General features: G+C 35.8%; 2 protein-coding genes across 2 annotated transcripts; both read left to right on the plus strand.

Moving 5' to 3' along the window:
* Positions 1-6,033: 6,033 nt before the first annotated feature.
* Positions 6,034-6,970, plus strand: LOC124633577 (actinidain-like). Its single transcript, XM_047168862.1, is given in 4 exon segments — positions 6,034-6,075; positions 6,215-6,286; positions 6,288-6,643; positions 6,847-6,970. Coding segments are annotated over 4 exon segments (555 nt in total). The 3' UTR covers positions 6,932-6,970.
* A 9,669-nt stretch (positions 6,971-16,639) lies between these two features.
* LOC124632915 lies at positions 16,640-17,401 on the plus strand. The gene is made up of 2 exons (XM_047167926.1): positions 16,640-16,931; positions 17,112-17,401. Exons 1-2 carry the CDS (start codon positions 16,640-16,642, stop codon positions 17,399-17,401), a joined length of 582 nt encoding a protein of 193 aa, XP_047023882.1.
* Positions 17,402-20,767: the final 3,366 nt, after the last annotated feature.

Here is a 20,767-nt window from a genome sequence, read left to right on the forward strand (position 1 = left end):
CTATATTCCATTATTTACTCGTTCTCATTTTACTAAAACCATTCATCACTTCTTCGAACCTTCTAGTTCTGAAACCATTCACAATAATACTCAGAACCTTTCTTTCTTGTTCATGAAAACATACAAAAAGCTTTCTGAATACAACACTCCGCTTTCTCTTGCAACCGGCTCGTTATATTTTTATGTAAAGCAGTTCGAACCCAGCCCCACATAATTCCAAAGAACACAGACTGACAATACATTCCATTTCCATAGAATATAGACATATTTATGATGCACTTACAACCGCCGTAAAAACATTCTCACAATTTCCCCGCCATTTTTAACGTAAAAAGATTTCTTTTATGCAAATAAGAAAGGCTAGTTACCCAAGAACGTGTGTAATGTCGTTGTGGTGCTTTATATTATTATTTTCTAAGATGGCGGACATAAAAATGGGCGCGAATAAAGATAAGCTCCGTTAACTGTGTACATTACACGTCTATTAAAATTTAAGTGAGTGTACTCGAATAAAATTATGCTGTATACGGAAATTACTACGCAATGATGTTTGCGTAAGAATAGGAATGGCGCAATTTATTTTGTACGAGAAATTCTTGTCAAAACCTTTTCGGCATTTTTGTTAACGTATTCAACACTCTTTACGTTGTGTGAGACGAATATCTGGCAGAATAGAAAAAATATAGAATAAAGACTAAAACACACGTTAGTTAAAAAATATAAATAAGAAGCAAAAATAACGATGCAAGGCTGGCCGTAAGTAAAAGCATAATAAACTCTATTTTTAGACAACCTTGCTAAAAACTAAAAGCTACGCGTTGGAACTAATAACAACTTGTAAACTGACGTGCTAAAGAAAAACACTGGCCTTTCACACCTAGTTTGGTAGAAAACTGTATGCAGTAGTACCAACCTAACGAGATACGACGCAGCTTTTAGAGATACTTCCAGAGGTTGTAGCGGACTTAAGAAAAGACGTCATTATTTACGTAGATTGCCTTGGTTGTAAAGCGCATTGTCTACAAAGGAAAGCGAAATAAGGTGCAAGTGAATAAAAATGTACTAATATTTTTGCTGTTGCCGTTTTTCTGCTTCGTGTTTTTTGTTCTTTTTTTAAACGGGCAGCTTTGATTCCTGCCGCTTGTTACATCGAGGTTTGAGTTCAAATAATACTCGTTGTTAAAAGGTTCTTTATGTAAGAACAACCTTACCTCAGTTAACCGAATATATTTATTGGCTCGTACAGGTGGCATTAAATCTAGCTTATTTGTTGACTCCTACTAACTTTAAAATTGGTAAGTTTAAGTAGATACTTTAACTTCAAGTAGAAAATGTCTCACAGCCGATCCAATTCTAATCACACCTGCACTTTTTTACAAAACAAACAAATCGTCTCAAGAATTTGATAAACGATTACAACAAAACATTATGTACATGAGCACACCTACCGAAACAAAAGCAAGTCGTTTGTAAGACAGTTCCTAAAATAATTGCATGCTTAGGTACCTAAAACTTCCCGCCACGATTCTTCGAGTACGATTCCCGACAACTTGCGTTGAACAGATGTTTTGCTTTGAATTTATAGCGCAACAGTACGTAATACTAATGTTTATTTTTATAAGTATAGAGGGTACATGCAATTAGGTAATCCGTTACTGTGGTGATTAATAATTAGCTGAAGAACAATTTTAATTTCTGAAGTTTAGTTTACAAATTGTGAGTGTATTACAAAATGATGGTGCTTTTATGATGGAAATAATTTATGAAAGGTAAGTAATTACTTATTCATTTTATTAATTGAATATTTAAAATACATTTATATACAAACTTACTATTCTACTTCTAATACTATATTTATAAACTAAATTATTACGTACAATCAAGAATAAAAATAAAAAAGGGACTACCTAGAAAATAACAAAACAAAACCAAAAACCAGCTGAGGGTTAGGCGTCGAAGTACTCCTCCGCATCGCCGTCCCCCGGAAACGTGCCCAGAAGACTGGCTGCATTGCCACGTTGAATGGCAATGCTAATTCTTTGTCCAAGCAACAAGCCAGCCCTCTGGTCACGCGAAGCGTCGACAAGCCTTTTCGCTATGTCCTTGAGCAGCACCCGAGAACTCGGGCCCCATGGTCCGAGCGTTTCGACCCCAAACGGCTCAAAAGTATAGTTCCCAGTAAGGTTACTATACTTGCGCCGCTTGGTGGTCTCTGCAGAAGCAGCAGCCGCACCAGCATGACCTGCCGAGGTAAGTAATTGTATATATTTTCATGAATAAAAACTTATTTTATTTACTAGGATTTTTCGCAATAATGTTTCAATTCATAATAACTTGTAATACCAATCCAAACATACAAAATACATTCAGAGAAACATCATAAATCAATATGCGAAGTATAAACTTTGATGCGGATGAATATTTTGATACTTAGTTTTAATCCCCCCCCCTTTTATTTTTGTAAATATGTAGGTAAATGTAAATATAATTATAAAATACTAGTTCTTTTTATTGGTACATAAGTGATATTTACAACGTTTAGTTAGTAGGTAAACGTATACCAAGAAGCTTCTACAGACAAAACTTATTTGCTTTCCAGAATTAATCTGAACAATGTATGAACTTCATTTTACATACGAGTAACATCTTGTTGACAGACTTCGATAAATTGTATGCTATTGCGAATTGTAGCTCTTGCAAATTGTGAAAAGCAAATGCACAAATTTTAATATTTTTTGTACGACAAAAACACTTATACTGAAACATGTCGATGTTTTTATTTTTGAGTAACCGTTCCGTGGGAACTACTGCCCGTACCGGGATCGAATATAGCCTATGGTACCCGGGACGAGTGTAGCTCCTTAAGTAAAATAATTTTTGACTAGGTTCAGTAGTTTCGAAGTCTTTCGTTTAGGGTACAAACAAACAAAATAATGTTTCCATTTTATTTTATTAGTGTTGATGAATTAATTCAGTTTAATACTAAACGGGGATATTGTTCTATTCATTCGGCAAACGTGGTCACATACATTATGTTACGGGGGAACAACTTTAAAGTGATCACTCATAATAAAGAGAAATGGATTAATGGATGGATGTTGTCATAATACGTTTCTTTCGCAAAACAACGCAGGTCGTATGTAACGTTCGGTTTTATATTTAGATCGAATTCGGTTAAATGAAATTGAGTCATAATGCAACTGAATACGATAAATGTTAGCGCTTTGTAATGAAAAAAATACCATTATTATTTAAATTTATTTCAATAATATTTTTTAAAATAATAATGTAATATTGTAATATTGTGCGTGTATTTAAAAAAAAATATCCACATAAATGTCTACATAAGTTATGTTTTAATTACACAACGTCATAAAAGGTACATTAAAATAAAATTTATTAAACTAAAATAAAAAGTTCTTCCTCACAGTTAACTAATAACACGAAACATTCTATACGAATCAAAAGATACGAGTAGGTAAGAATCCAATACAAAGTTTCGGAGCCATACCTTCCCGCATCTTTCATGTTCTCGACAAGATAGCAGCTATCGACATCGACGTATCGATAGATTGCGCTCCTTCACCTCTATTGATTTTCGAAACGTACTGATATTTGGCGATCTGGACTTTCAACTGTGTTGGATTGACCAAGTAGCTGTTTGGTAGGTAACTATAGTGAATTTTCTGTTCGAAGTATTTCACTTTCGTCTTTTGTTTTTTGATATCATCGGTATAGACACCACCAGGATGAATCTACTCAAATGTGAATATGACAAATACCAATCGAACCTTTCAGTGTTGTGATAAGTTTGAAAACCTATTGCAGTACAAATTGAGATACGTTGAAATATTTAGATACATGGCAAGTTGTGAATTGTTAAACCAAATTCAAGAATAGCTTCGCGCTAGCGTCTTTATTATGAAAACAGTTTTCCACGTCAGACATATCTCTCATTTTCTTTATTGCAATTTGCTTAATTAAACTACAAAGACTCGTCTTCAAGACACATTCCACGTTTTCTTACACCTATGTTGATGCTTTATTTCTTGCCTTATGAACTCTTGAATTATAAAGGAAAAATATCCTGAAACATTATATTATATGACTTAATTATGCCTTATTTTCCCAAGGCAAAGTTTTCTTAAGAATAATGGTATCGGTTTTCGTTTCGGCCACTGATTTTAATCTCGGCGAAGACCGATCCCTTGAACCTTAGGTAAGACATGTAAGTCGCTTCCCGGGTTACTCCTTAGATAACGAGCGAAGTTCTACCTAAAGATCGTGTAAATGTCCCTTCGCCGCAGCCAGAATTCGTAATTCAACTTCTATTTTGCAAGGACCCATAAAAATAACGTCTTGTACAAGACGGTGATAAGAGTCGACCCCCGCTAAGTTGTTTATTGCTATCAAATTTCGGATTTATTTCAGGTTTCTACTTAGCGTAATTAGAAAATTCAATCTGGTAGATTTTACGGAGTTTTTATTTTTCTGAATGTTGGCTAATGCTTTTATTTTACTAAATTTGGAAAAAAAAATCTGCTAATTTCTTGAACAAAGTACCCGTAGAACCCACCCAGTGTTAAAAACTGAGTGAGCAAGAAACAAATTGCGTCAACGTTCTAGGTAAAGCTACTTTGTATTTTAATTTTAATAAAAGCAGTTCAGCTTCAGAAGTTAATGCATCGATAGCTCTCATTTACCTATAGCGCAAACATTTCAAGCGAACCGTGAATGCAGCCTTCATTAGAATTCAAACAATCTTCCACCTTAACATTCATGTTACATACATTTAAACACGTAGAAGCACAGTCTCCGTATATTTAGTAAAGTCAACAGTTCCTAGCGCTCTGTTAAAAGAGGAGACGTGAGCCAACGTAACGAGGAGTTGAACAGAAAACCGAAAGCTAGGTGTCTCTCTCTCAGGTACAAGAAAAGGGAGGTACACACAGCCCATTAAGTGGTCACCACTCACACTGACCCGCCAAAACTGCACTTACAGAGCTGTTTCAGCGTCTCGTAAAACGTAATGTCTTTCAAACGGTATTTGGCTCCGTATTTTTGGCGATATGCGAATTTGATTGGAACTTTGTTAGAAGGACTTTGGTTGGAAGAATTGTTATTAGGACGATTTTCCGAACATTGCGGCTATTTCAGTAAGATAAGCAGACTTTATGTCGTTAAAATATGTAAAGGATGTCGTTGACAACAACATTGGTGGCATGACCCCAATATAGTAATCTAAAGATGAGAGCAATGCAGATCTATTATAAGTTTTTTCGTGAAAGAATGAAGTTATGAATAAAATTCTTGAAATTCCTAATAACAATGCTATAAATCGTGCGGTTTGAATTTCATATTACACTATTTTCGAGGGCATATTCCGGTCACAGTCGAGTAACTTCAGTCTCTTTACGACGATACATTTATATCCATTTATTTGGCGAATATCCCTCGCTGTGAGCCACCAACGACGGAACAAACGGATGGGTACGTTTCTATTGCCTTTGAGATATTTCATTGACTTTTACAAATGCGAATGCCTGAGTGTCATTGGGATCGAATCTTGGTGTGGAATAAATTGCGTCCATAACATTGAATTCGTCCTTTGTAGGGATATGTTATAGCAATAGAAGTAATGTGCTTGACTGTTCACGACCTCCGCTGTAAAGACATATATGTTTATTTCAGTGTATTTTGTATGAGATTTTTCAACTCCTAACAAGGTTATAAGTATGTAAGTGATTGTATACAAGTGTTTTATAACATTTCATTTTTATAGAAATTTTAAGATCAATGAACTCATTCATGAATGAACACAGATTCATCGCAGAAGTTACAGTATTATTAATCCAAGACAAGGGAAATCGTTCATTTTTTTTTCAAAGCAGCAACGTCATGATCTCAGTAAATGATGAACTAATCTAACATCGACATGAGCCCTTTGAATCTCTATAAATATATTAAAATGCCAAGTAATTCCGGGTTTTTGTGGGCGGGTCCAGGTCGCTGGTCGACCAGCGGCCCCATGACATGGAAAGGGTCGACCTACGAAGCCGAAGGCGTGTTATCATGGTAATTATGACATCCCAAAAGAAACTCCCCACATTCAGCTATAGTTTTTACGACTATCCTAACTCTTTATGATGACATTTGCAGATAAGACCAGTAAATTGAGTTTTTATTGAAATGTCACGCTTACGCTTTGTTTCAGATAACCAATACAGTTTTGATGTAAAAATCAGTGAAGACGGACAAACTATTATTGCTAATGAAGATATTTATTAAGTGCAATGGAGATATATTTTATTCTGGGGCTAGTCATAATTAATTTTAAGCCTATTCATACAGGAACCAACTTTGTATTCCAATTGAAGGATGCGCCCGAACTTTACAAAGATTTCATAAAGAGATATCACAGAACGTTTGACAGTGAATACGATTACAACCAGAGATATATGAACTTTGTGCAAACTCTGAGATATATAAATAGTATAAACGCGCAATCATTTACGCAACAGAAGGTTTTACCAAATCAATATGCTGATTTTTCGGACGAAGAAAGAAGAGCGTATTTAAGGAAAACTGAGAAAAAAATTGATCCCGAACTTAAAATAATATTGAGAATGAAGGATGAGCCCAAGTACGTTACATTTTATTTATATATTTTTTTGCTAAACTAGTTACTTGACTTGTGAAAGATCGTGGTTGAACTATCTATACTTATATATTACAATTATGAAAATGGTTATCCACTATTACCTATGATGTACAAAAAGATGAGATATAATAACCAACTCGTTGTATAACAATTTCACTTAGTAAATTATAATCACAATTTTTCAGACGTCATCGCAAGCCGCTGCGTTCGAAGACTTCAAAAAAGAAACCAACGGGATATGGTATAAGAGACTATGGTCGAAAACGCTAATTTACTGTAACTTATTAAAATTAAAAGGGCGCCAAGCAAGTAATTTTAGTCTGTGTCAACTCCTGGTAGCACTATCCTAAGTTTGAGTATATTAACAAAACTTTGTGTGATCTTAACTGAATTCAATTGTTTTTGATACGCAGTATTTTTGATGTGATTGAATATGTAATCGTGTAAAGTAAACCAAACATGGTCAAGCTACAGCTTCCATCTTTACTCTAAGTTTTTAACATAATTTTCGTATTTCCTAGAACTTCACCATAATGCAAGAAACAGTAGGACTTGAAGCAGCCGAATTATTATATTAGTTACTGGAACTCAGGATGAAACAGAACTGTTCAATTCCTACCAAATTGTTCGGATTTCCGGCTAGATGAGAGTTCTCCCAAAGGGTTAAGCTAGTTTTGAACTTTATGTTTGTATTCAAGCGGGGAAGTTGTCATAAATATTGGAGCCTCTGCTTGTCTAACTGGGGTGAACTACATCAAACTGCTTTGTTGACGCAAAAGTTGGGCAGCTCAATATCCTGCTCCTCGTAAAGTGAGCGATTATGAGCACCAAGTAATTGTTTACGATAATAGCACGTTATTCCTTACCCACCATAACCAACTCCTGATAAATTCATTTCGATCAAAAGAAAAGTCTTTTCATAGATTTTCTTTTGTTTTCTTAAAATATAGTTCATAAACGTCCATCTACGCTATCGGTATCGGAAAGCAAGCAAAGCAAAAATAGATTAAAAATCAAACACGTGATCATAATTTTACGATTCATTCCAATATAAACTTTTGTGAAATCAAAAAGACAATAAATTCGCAGTGTAGGTAGAACATGAGAATTTAATAAAAATATCATTTTCACTATGACGAATGTTCGAATTGATATAATATTGGAAATTGGAAATATCCGAAAGGCGTCAAAACTTCTAAAGCATTCTTTTGTTCTATTGGAAATGGAGAAACATAATCCGCGTACGATGGTTTGTCTGTGGAATGTCTTTGAGAATGGTCACGCCACAGATTTAGCCGACCTAAAGCTGCCCTTCTATACACATAACGTGGAACCTAATACCTATATACTTTTTTATTTCGTCTATTTGTTTATAGGCACATACGTGAGGGTGATATGCCGAAAGCAAATTGTAAACATTGAAAAGTGTCAATTGCTTGTGAATTTTCATTTCTGCATGAGATATTTTTGGCTTCAGCAAGTTGTGTTGAAAAGCCGTGTAAGCGTTCGCGAACAAAGTTACGTTGCATGATACATAGTGTTCGAAATTGTGCACCTACTTTCAAGGAAACCGAGCAATTTGGCGAACACAAAGTATCGAATTCGTGATGCTATGTAACGGTACAGTTAAGTATAGTTATGATGAGTTGTTTCCATTAATGCTATAAGAGTCCGATGCTATCCAAATTCAGAATTATGAAAGATTTTTTAATAACATAAAGCAAGCTATGTAAAATTTTCAAAGTTACACGATCGCCTGATACCTGATTATGGTAGCTAATATGAGTTACGTTAATATTCAAATCTTGAACGTTCCAGTTTTCCAAAGTCTACGTGCCGCAGCTACTCGATAACCGTTCGGTAACCATCACTGTCTATAGAACGTGACTTTTTCCGTACGAAGACAAAAGCAGCCCCCGATGCATTTTTCACCCGAATAGATTTTACGCGAGGAAAAATTGCAAATTTCTGCAGCGCACCGACACGCGGTGGGTACCGGTGACTTGAGAAATATTCCATAGTTGATTGCTTCGCTCATTTTATGGCATGTGAGATTGCGATCGCTTATTGCATTGCTTAAGATTTATATGCAAATATCTGGCTTTTGGTAAATATTTTACATACAGAATATAGATCTCTTGACTGATATGTAGTGAATGTTCAATACGTGTTTCTTTAGGGCACAGGCCTGTAATACGTTGCTTTGAAATCGGCCGGCAATTTCCATACACCGTTTTAACAAAATACTGAAGAAAGTAACTCGCAACATAAATAAGAGAATACTCGGATTTCAAGACGAACAATTTATTGGTAAAACAAGATTATAAAAAAAAATGCTTTAACAGCCGAAAACCGATTACCGAACGACCTACGTTTCTTCGAAGCTCTCGAATATTCTAAGCCTTGACCCAAATGGAAATAAACGCTAAATAAAATTGGTCTAGAATTATCAGGTGATTTTTCCCGCTTGTTTCCCCGGGAACGTGCCAAAGCCAAGATGTTTCTTACAATGTAGACTAATTCAGAGTTCGTACTAAACATGAAGCTACGATATGGATGAAGGGTAAGTAAAATACATTGTATGAATCCAGACAGTCTTCAAATTATAATACGTGAAGTGCATGGCATAATTAATTGTAAGGTAGCTCATGAAATCTTGGTCCGTAGACTGAAGTAGGTACATAGATGGATGGATAGGTACATAGATTGACTTCAAACGTCTATCAGGGTCATAGAGTACTAAAGCTTCATTTAGTACCTAGATGATGTTTCAGTGTGTATTAAGTTAATTCTGTTTGATCAGTTATTGATATGTAATCATTGAACCGTGCATAATATTGCTACCAATTGGTATTTGCTTGCGTGTCGCTATGGATGCGGTTCACCACTGTTAATCAATGTTTATCAAAGTACGTTTATAAGTTTAAATACGAGTGTCATATTCATTTATTTTATTTGTTGTTGGTTACTTTACATTTAAATTAACAGTGGTGTTTTATTTGCTTTTTCATGTGGATATTGCGTAATACCTAGAATATTTTATTTATTAACGAGAACGGTTATTACTGAGATACACTAGTGCTTCTCCGTGCCTTTATTTCCAATGGGAAATTCGTTATATTTTGAGCAATGGACCTAGCCTGTTGCGGGAAAGTAAAACCAATTCATTTGAAAAAGAAACTCGGACGAAAATACCTAATAAATAATTAATTTAATAAATAATTTAGGGCGAATTATATTAGAGGAAAATTTTATTACAAAACGGTTTGGCAGCCCATTGAAGTACTTTAAACAATCAATTAACACGCCATAACACAGCACAGTGCCACAACGACAGCATATCGTTCACGCGATAATTATAATTGAAATTAAATTAATTCCACGGAAACATTTTCCGATAATCTCGCGTTGAACCATAAAACGATTTTAAAGCGCAATTTCAACTCAATTCATTTGCAACGAGTGTTCAGTAAAGTTCAATGTTGTATGAATGAATACGGCATAGTGTATGGTGGTTCACAAAGAGGTATTTCTCTCGTCCACATTAGCGGCGGTTTCCTGGCGCATCGAATAAATGTGGGCAATTTGCGAGAACGTTTATCACCTAAAGAAAAGTTCTGGCGACGTCTGTAACTGCTGTAATTCTGCGCCGAAATTCGAGGGTTAATCACGTTGGCCATACATCAACGCTTTATTTAATACGTGCAACTTTGTTTGGGACTTAGTTCTCACCCGTCCGCCGGCTATTGTGTGATGTTTTTATAGCTGCCAGATATTATTTTGAGATCGCCATTGTTTGGAATAAATTATGGCCACTAGACACACATAAATTTGGTATTTGGAGCGGTCTGTTAATATATTTTGTATTGGATATCGCTCTGTAGTGCATATTTTGATGCATCGCCCAAATAATTATTCCAGGAATGCTCGACTACTGATACTGTCATTATGTGACAATGAACACAGTTTCCGGAATTCTTTAAATAAATTATGAATGTATTAAATTTATGCCAGGGAAAGCTATTACCTACTGTTACAAATATAAGAGAGAATATTGTGTATTGTTTGATGCCAACTTCCAAAAGGACCACAATTTATCAATAACACATGTAAAACATTTACCAAGTAACACTAACCAGTTCCACACCATCTTGACGAACTCTAAATTCAGCTTTGAATTCAAGAGACAAAGCACTTAAGTTGCTTAGTCTCCCGTACTATGTTGCGGCTGGTTGGGTTAAGTATCCTAGGGTTAACTTGGGTTACAAGTTTGAAAGGTGATTAAACAAGAAGCATCAACATGTTTGCTTGGAAACTGTGTACATCTGTCGTTTTTATTACGTAGCGAACGGAGTCGAGCGGTCAAAGTGCTGCCATCTACAGCTTGGCCGAACACTGCTCTTGTTTATGTTAGGGTTCGACTTTTGAGATAGTGGACATTCATGGAGTTACAAACCGCAGGATACGAGAAGTCCGAAAGATGTATAAAGTTCAAATCGTTAAATTTTGAGGGTCGTCTGAATTTATAGCTTTGGTCATCATTCTTTCATTCTGTCAGTGTTAAACTTCGATTCTTCGTCGAGCTACATTGATAACACACATAACATGATTTAGGCCGCTGCCTCGAATTTTGCGGGCAGCGGGGCGGCAGCGGCGGCGGCGCGTTCGGTCACCGTTTTGAATGGAGCTCACCGCTCGTTGCCCGCTCCCGCGCCGCTGTATTCGAGGGCCGGTCCATTTGATTATACGCGTAAGATCCTGCCGCTCCCGCGCCGCCGCCGCTGCCCGCAAAATTCGAGGCAGCGGCCTTATAGTTACTTGGGTCTTTCGATCCAAGTAGGATATGTAGATTCAATTACCTATATGAGAAATGTCTGGTAATGTAACTCTTTCGGTACGATTTAGTCAATTTTTGAAGAAATAGGTAATACCTATACTTCATTCCATCACACTCTAATCCTAATAAATCGCGTTCTTAGTAAATTTTACTCGGCTTATGTACCTCTATAATAGATGGTTATTACGTATTAATAATGTTATAGAACTTCCTTTGTAATTTGTAGTGTTGCCCAAATTCAGTCTTGGTCTTGCAGTCTTGGTCTTGTTCTTGCGTTTTTGCAAGACCAAGACCAAGAACAAGACCGCGTATTTTTAGCAAGACCAAGACCAAGACTGACCGTGCAAGACTTGAGCAAGAACAAGACATAGCCTGCAAGACTCTTGCGTCTTGCAGCTAGGACTTAGCGCTATTTCACTGAGTAGTTAGGTGTAACAGTTCGGTGTATAGGTAGGTACGCTTAGGAATTCTATGAGACGCAAAAAACTGTATCAAAGAATATGAAAAACGACCTATGCGCATTACGACTAATACCATAAACATAGCGAATAAAAAAATATCTATTAAAATCAAACTGAGTGCATGCATAGTTATGTTTTAACCATCGGCACTTTGATAATGCGGCATCAAAGGTTTTGTACTTACTTCTCAAAGAAATTTGCCGCTTTTCGGAAGTACATGGTTATGATACACGCGCCGGCGGCTTCTTTTGAAATCTACAACAATCGTTGCCGCCACGCCGAAATCATAACATTTGACACTATTTGATTGCCGCCATAGGGCGTAGGTATACTCATGCAAAATAATTTCCTAGTAGAGTACCTACATACAGGTGTTCCAAAGAATAAATAATCTTCAGTTATTTATTAATCTGCTTGATCTTTACTATGGCTATGTTAATTCAAGCTCACAATGTTCCAATTCTAATACGTTTTTCTAAGATTTAAAGTAAACTTTAATAAATAGTAATAGACTAATAGGTAATTGCAAGACTTGCAAGACTCTTGCTGCAAGACCAAGACCAAGACCAAGACTGGGAGCGCAAGACCAAGACCAAGACCAAGACCAAGACTGGGAGCGCAAGACCAAGACCAAGACCAAGACCAGGTGTATTGGCGCAAGACCAAGACTGGCTAAGTCTCGTCTTGTTCTTGCATTTGGGCAACACTAGTAATTTGGGGAGGCAAACACTCATGTCTGTTAATGAATTTGTTGCGATACCGTTTCGTGTATTCAGTAACTTGATCTATTGTTCCTGATAATATCCTTATTAGTAAGAAGTTTGAGGCATAACTGAGAATATTCTTTTAGGAGCCTTTTTCCCATCCATGTTGGGGTCGGCTTCCAGTCTAACCGGATTCAGCTGAGTACCAGTGCTTTCAAGGAGCGACTGCCTATCTGACCTCCTCAACCCAGTTACCCGAGCAACCCGATACCCCTTGGTTAGACTGTTAGGAGACAGAGACGCATATAAGAAAATTATTTTATACAAACGCGTATTAGCTATATAACTGACTTAGGATGTCTACTTTTTTTTTTTTGGTCTGTAACTGATGATGACTGCCTTAGGTTTTGAACACTAAAATCTTAGAATGATAAGTTTTAGTATTTCTTACAGCATGCAAGTGTTTTTGACAATAGGTAGGTGAGTTAATGATAGTTAAACATTTAGGTAGAGTGTAGATAAACAAAATTTTAACATTCCTACAAGGCCTTAAAGAGCTTATCCAATTAGTAAGTAAAACCCTTTTTAAAATAAATATCAAGCTATACCCGTAAGTCGTGAGTGAGTCGTAAGTCGTGGTGGTCTAGTGGGCAAAGAACCAACCTCTCAAGTATGAGGGCGTGGGTTCGATTCCAGGTCAGGCAAGTACCAATGCAACTTTTCTAAGTTTGTATAATCTTTCTAAATATATCTTAGACACCAATGACTGTGTTTCGGATGGCACGTTAAACTGTAGGTCCCGGCTGTAATTGAACATCCTTGGTAGTCGTTACGGGTCGTCAGAAGCCAGTAAGTCTGACACCAGTCTAACCAAGCGATATTGGGTTGCCCGGGTAACTGGGTTGAGGAGGTCAGGCAGGGCAGTCGCTTTTTGTAAAGCACTGGTACTCAGCTACATCCGGTTAGACTGGAAGCCGACCCCAACATAGTTGGGAAAAAGGCTCGGAGAATGATCAAGCTATAGGTACCCGTAAATCTTATTCGATATATAAAAGAGCTAAAAATAGGGGTTCACTTATAAAGCTGAGCGACGGCTTTGTGGATAATATCCTAATTAATTGAAACATATTTTCGTAGCCAGTACCAGGTTTTGAACACTTAAATAGGTACTGAAAGTAGTCAGTTTTAACTTTGGTTAGCCATCAATATCCATGGTTTAAACTAAATTTTAATACCGATGGTGAGAGACAAGAGGACGCGATGAGATCAAATGCGAGGTTTTTTGTGTGAAACTTTATACTATCATCGAAATAAAAAGGATTCATGCCATGATGCCAGAAGTAGGTCAGTTATTTATTCTTTGATATTTAACGTCCCGCTGCCGAGCTTAAATCGAGAGGAGAAGTATTTATTACCGAGTCACAAAGTACCTATCCTACCTATACCGTGACGTTTCGCTGACACTGCGTTCATCTTGGCGCAGCTAGAAAATTTACAATATTTCCTCTGGAAAATCAATTTTCGCCGATAGAGTGTTAGCCGTGAGCTCCAGTCTTCTCATCTGTGAAAAAAGTCACGTATTATGTACGTTGAACGGCTTCTAAAAGAATAATAGCATCATAAGATAGGTGATCCCGATCACGTCATGATATTATGTACGCCTTAACGTAAACACGCCATGTTAACGACAGGTAAGAACATACCTATCCAATCGTTATTCCAATCGTTTTCATCCTTCTGTTAATTTGCAGAGATCAAAAATTTTTGATTACCAAACGGATTCTGATTACGGTTGGACATTCGCAATTATAGGCCCAGTTTTGTTAAGCTCAATAATTATGATGACGTCATCCGTTGCGCGATCCCTTTACGAGCTTATTCGATAGCGGTTTCTCATTTGCGTTATAAAATACAGAGATTTATGAGGTGCTATTATTTGGCAATACATTTTTAGGCGTCATATCGTTTTGCGGCGGATACGTGCATCGATATTTCAACAATAAATCATCTATGGTTTGAGTTTGATGGTATTTGGAAAGGGACGTAAACATAACATCTGTCGTATACAAGTTCGGTCGGATGAAAAAATGGAGTCAATACGGGCGTGGACATAACATTGAGCGAAAATATTGATACAAACTTCGGTTGCGATGAACAAGTTTTGTTATCTGATTAGTTGACTATTAGTTGTGACATCGCCTACATTGTCATGTTTGTCCGACAAGTTTTCGACTTGTTTTATTGACAGTTATCTACTGTAATTCAGCTTTTTATTGTTAGTGTGATAAAGTAAATTTTAATGCTGTTTACATCATCTTCACCTACATTAGAAACGTTTATTGTATCGGAAAAGGTATTTGAGTAATATGTTCCATTCAGGTAGATTTATACCGTCGTATATTTCATTGGATACCTCTACCTGTGTTCATGTTTTCAACATGATCGATGTATCGAATGTCGCGTAGGTAATATATTTATTTATTATCTGAATCTATACGATCCATAACTTTACTTTTTTATGAATTGTTCAATTCTGTGGATATAAATTGATGGACTTGAGCGTTTTATTACGTCATTCCTTTAAGTACGTTCGTTAGTTGACGTACAAATTAACGTTACTAAAAGCACCATTAATTTATCAAATTCCATCAACTACGCGGGCCTAACGATGGGAAAATTTTAATCGCAAGGACACGAAGAGATTACCGTTGGGTCTAACGCATTTAAAGTTCGACCCCTGAATATTATATTAGATCAAAGGGCCTAAATTAAATTCGTGCCCTTACTATTGATAGCATAGGTCTTCCTTATGAATATTATGTATGCATAAATTCGATTACACCGGCTTTGATGTCCGTATGCACAATATTGTAACGTGTACCGTTTGGAATTCAGAAGTTTGTTCTTTGATCATTCTATCTACTTCTGTAACTTTGTTTCGAAAATGTGAGAGCTTGGAAGGTAGATAAGTGACGCGTTCTTGTTTCTGGATGAGTAACAGTTGTGCTTATTGATCAAACTCTATAAATTCAACCTTGACGGTTGTCAGTAACAGTATGCTTAGACATTAAGACTACCTATACATTAGGGAACGTCGGTTGTCGTACAATTCTAGTATATACAAAGGTGTAGTCCGGAGTTTGGGAGGTCAGATATCTGTCGGACTGAAATATTGATATTCAACAGCATCTGGCCAGACTGGAGCTAACAGTTACATTTAGATTATGTTCACACTAGAATTCATGCGATTGTACTTTGAATAGAAAGTTCATATTGTTATAAGAGCGTTGCCCTTTTCCAAACATATTTTATACAAAAAGCCGATGCTTCATTGATTTCAGCTCATTGTTTGCGTTTATAATATTATTAAGGTTTGACAGACGAAAAATTCTGATGCTACCAAGAATTCTATTTGTTGTTTATACATAGTTTCCAATGAAATCTTTTTCCAGGAAGGTCGGTGGATCTGTGAAGTCAGTGATAAATAAAGCTGCTGTACCAAATGTTCAATAGGCCCTCTAAGGCCATATTATTTTGCGCCAGCTTCACTGAACCATGATACGATCCCAACGGTTGTAATTTCATGTCTGGGATGTTCCTTTTCTCGTTTTGTTTGTAATGTAAATTTTCCTCATTCTGTTGAGAACTCTCGGAATCTCCTTTTGTATCAATACAATGTCAGATAACAAGAGATTTAATAAAGCCGACTGTTTGCCACTTATAACCGAGTAGAATTTCAATTCGTCTGTGACACGCCTAATTAAATAGCACACACTGAGTTCTGAGCATTGAACATTATTGATTTTTCGGTTAATGAAACGGTTTTTTGTTTTTACAATCAGTTTTAGCTAATATTGTATTGTAAATATTTACACCATTGTTTATCTAATTAGACTAATCGTTTGTTTTGTTAAATTCTAAAGGCTGAATGTAGTTCACTTTAAAATAAATTCGGGAAAGAGTGGATTTCAATAATATGATAGTTTTTATTATAACTGCGTTAATTAAAATAACGCTATTAATAAAGCTTGTGAAATTAGAGGATGACCCCACAGTATTTTTTAATAGATTCAAAAATAATTTTCACCGTGTGTATTTTAATCCCTATAGTGAACAGAAAGGGTATGCCAATTTCCTTAAGAATATGAATGAAGTTAAAAAACTGAATGAGGAACATCCAGGTAGAGTTATTGCTTATCAATTGAACCGGTATGCAGATCTGGATCCAGCTGATATCAAAGAGCATTTTGGGATAGATATTTCACCTTGTAAGTGCTTTTTGATTTGTATTTTTGGCTATTTTTACTATGGATTCCTGGTTCAATTTGATTTCTTTTGATCACATTATGAAATATGCCCTTTTTATAATTTTCTTGAAAGTGTCGTTTATGTGTTAAAGTAATACCATGATAAAATATGTTATTTGAATACATCATTTTCAATTGTAGATGATCACGTAGAGGATGAGAAAGAAGCGATAGCACGAAGAGAAAAGCAACACAAGTTTTTGGAAGAAATGCACCTCTACGACTTGAACGAAGTGGAAGATTTGTACGAAGAGTGGGTCAAAAGATTCGGAAAAGCTAATTTTACCAAAAAGTTGGAACAAACGATCCATTATTATAGGTTTGTGAAAACTGTTGTTGAAACCAATAAGAAGAATTTTGCGGGACAAAATGTAAAACTTGGTGCAGACGCTGATGTTCTTAAGGAACCTGATCAATATTTCTATGGATAACATTTTATTGAATAAAAATTATTAATCGTTTTTATTTTATACCTATCCCACCGTACGATTTAATTCGCTTAAATGCGAATAAACAGACGAGAAGAACGTTAGATTAGTTAAATCTCTCTTCGTGAAACAATCGCGGTAAATACGAAGATGTACGAAGAAGACGATCATTGAAATCTAATAATAGTGGCTTTATTCGCCTTCCACACAATAGTAATCTATTTAGAAGTTAGTATAAACAATCATAAACAATATGATACGTATGAAAGTTTAAATCGTGCCCCAGAATAAAGCATAACAGCACGTTTCACTTTAACCTGTCTCGAATAGAAACAAGGCAGTAACGTACGATATGTCTGCCCCTATTTTCTCAGTCCAAGGATTTAAAGGAGTATGCGAGTGAACACGGGTAGCGTTCTACGGACTTTTTAGAGAAACGACGCCGCGTAAACAAAGATTATATTGTACTGTTTTACTTGCAATTTGTTACTTTAAGTGTTAGTGGTAAGACTAATGTTTTGTGGGTGAAATGTTGTGACGGTTTTATGTTATAGGTCTGATGTTGTGCATGTAATGCTGAGGTATTTGTTGGGAGGGTCGCAGAATTTTACAATGTTTTTGCTTCAAGGGGAATAATATAATGCGCCTCAAATAGAATTTTGAACAACTTACTTATACAAAAATAAGAATTATTATTTATAACACATTCGAAATCAGTGCTTAGCTTTAAAACTATTTAATACACAAAACATAATCTTAGGCTGTTTCCTCACTTTAATACAGAGTCCGATTACCTTATAATTATGCATAAGTAAGTGTATGCTTCTAATTCATACAAGAAATATAAAGATAGGGATAATAATATATAAACTTTTACATTCTCAGCCTTATGAAAACACAAAGGAATGTTCGCATATTACACTAAACTACAGACTACACAACTTTATTATGAAAATTAAGCATAGTTCAGTCAATGCTTAGTAATTTAGCCTGGGAGCGGTAAATCAGAAATCATGCGTGCACAATGTAATAGTGAACTGTGTGTTTCGGTTCATAAAGTCAAACAGGATGAATTACATGCATATTTGGAAGGGCGCTTAGTAGTTTGCAGAGCTCAAGAAGTGGGTTTTGATGGGTAGTGGCGTTATTAGATAAAGTGAGATTCTAAAGTGTTACGCAGTACTCATAGGAAAAGTACTGTTTTAAGTTTAATCTTACTGGTTGTATATAAAATAAAAGTATCTGAAGTTTATATTTTATTAGCTGTCTCCCTCTTTAACACCTGCTTCCCAAAATGTACCGCACGCACTTCGCACCCGAATAAAATGTGGCGTAAGTACCTACGTCTTTTCTCAGACTCTAGAATATGTGAGTACTGCATTCAATTAGGTTCAATATTTTTGACGTGAATCTGTAACAAACAGCCAGCCTGAGTTACTTTGGTATTTATTACATTAATGTGAATTGTTTTTTGGGAGAACTTGTCTTTCTTTTCAAAGAACTCTTTATCTACATAATTTAAGTGAGTTGAGTGAAACTTAGGATCACACAAACTGTTTTTTGGTAAAAGCATCATATAAAAAAGAACACTCACCAACTAAAGCAACAAACTAAAATTTTATAAAAACTAAAAATTGTTGCACTTCTTGTGGACCTTTCGTATTTCACTGTATCGACAAATAAACAAGGCGTGAATTTGAATCGTGAAGCGACGTGAACATTTAAAAACAAAAAATATGAACCACTCGCTACAGCCACGGTTGCGTATTCAGTGTTTCGCATGATAGGAATGGTGATATTATACGGCAGAAGGAGCAATTGACGATAAAAATCTAGGAATATTTCCGGAAAATATTTTCTTCGGCATAATGAAGCGAAAATATGAGAAGCCGCTTACGTGTTTTGCAGTCGCATCGATGCAATCTGAAATTTATCAACAGTTACGATCGTTCCCAATATTATTTTATGAATAATATTTCATCGATCAACGGCTGATAAAAGGTGAAGGAAAACATCTCGAGGAAACCTGGACTATATAGTCTGAAAACACCAACCTGCATTGAGCAAGCGTGGTGATTAACGCTCAATCCTTCTCCGTGTTAGAGGGGCCTGTGCCCAGCAGTGGTACCGTTTCATTTCGATCGTTTGGTAGCCTCCAAACAAGTAATGTCAAATGCTTATTTCTGACAAAATTCAATCTCAAGTATGCAAATCAACAGATATACGTATAAAATATTGGGAATAACTGTTCGAGAAAATATATTATGTAATTTCGTCCCTATTATCTTCTGACGTTTAGTACTGTCAAAATGATAATACTGTCTGCCTAATTTATTTTAAAAATTAGGACTTTTAATGGCCCAGTAAACAAAATGACGAACGTTCCAGATTTACATACAAGAGAACTTAGAAAAGCATATACAGACAGGAGTTATGTTTGATCCCATTCAAGTGGGCTAGGATTGAAAGCTTTACACTGAGCGTTATTCTGCCACTACGGAATTTCTCTTGGGATGAATCTATGTCGAAATAGATGGCTTGAACAACGTACAAACGTCGTTACGATTGCAAGTGTTTTGTTCAGTTCGAAGAAATATGTAGCATTCGTGTTACAGATTCTTATACATGCTGAGTTTTATATGCAGATTTTAAGGGTGATAGGTACTCATAATCTAGCGAGTGTGGGTCGTCATTGATTATGCAAATTATTGTTTGTCAGTCCTGGTTTACATTAACTGATTTTCGTAATGTATGTACACCCAACAAACAAGCTACTCTTATAAAATTATATGTTTAAGGTCTTATTTCTTATAGTTGCTTAAAAATCGCTTTCATTATGTCAATGTTCCTTATTATGGCACAATATAAGAAGATTTGGCTAATATTACCTTTACTCTTATAATTTGGTTGGGTTAACCATAACAAGTCCAAATTACATGATTATAATAAGGATTGAAAATGTGTTATTCTCATAAGCGCATTTACAATGCTTTTAAGCCTTATAATATTCAAAACCCTATAAAAGCTTTTCATTTGGCTAACTGTTCTTATAATAGTAATGCATAAGCTAACTATGATACCTACTTTTAAACTCATAGGAGCATTTCATAAGATGTCTACCCAACAAACAATATTCTGCATTTTATATGGTCTTTACAAGAATGAACGCAATCCATAATCACTTACATAGTCAATAAAATACTTATACTTATATTCATAAACCCGATACCAACAAATCACTCGAGGGTTCCGTCAATGATTTTATGGAAGATGACAATGAAGTACAGGAAATCAGTCAAGAAGAATATAACGGTGGTGGTAGTGAAGAAGACATAAATTTTCAACTAAATTTGAGTTGAATAAGATGGA

The sequence above is a fragment of the Helicoverpa zea genome, chromosome 9, assembly GCF_022581195.2.
Source record: "Helicoverpa zea isolate HzStark_Cry1AcR chromosome 9, ilHelZeax1.1, whole genome shotgun sequence".
NCBI classification, from domain to species: domain Eukaryota; kingdom Metazoa; phylum Arthropoda; class Insecta; order Lepidoptera; family Noctuidae; genus Helicoverpa; species Helicoverpa zea.

Bases quoted from the DNA above. Each gene is read 5' to 3' on its own strand.
- LOC124632915 (XM_047167926.1), top strand. From the start codon at position 16,640: ATGATAGTTTTTATTATAACTGCGTTAATTAAAATAACGCTATTAATA. The intron at 16,932-17,111 runs GTAAGTGCTTTT...TTTCAATTGTAG, and splicing joins TGGGATAGATATTTCACCTT to ATGATCACGTAGAGGATGAG.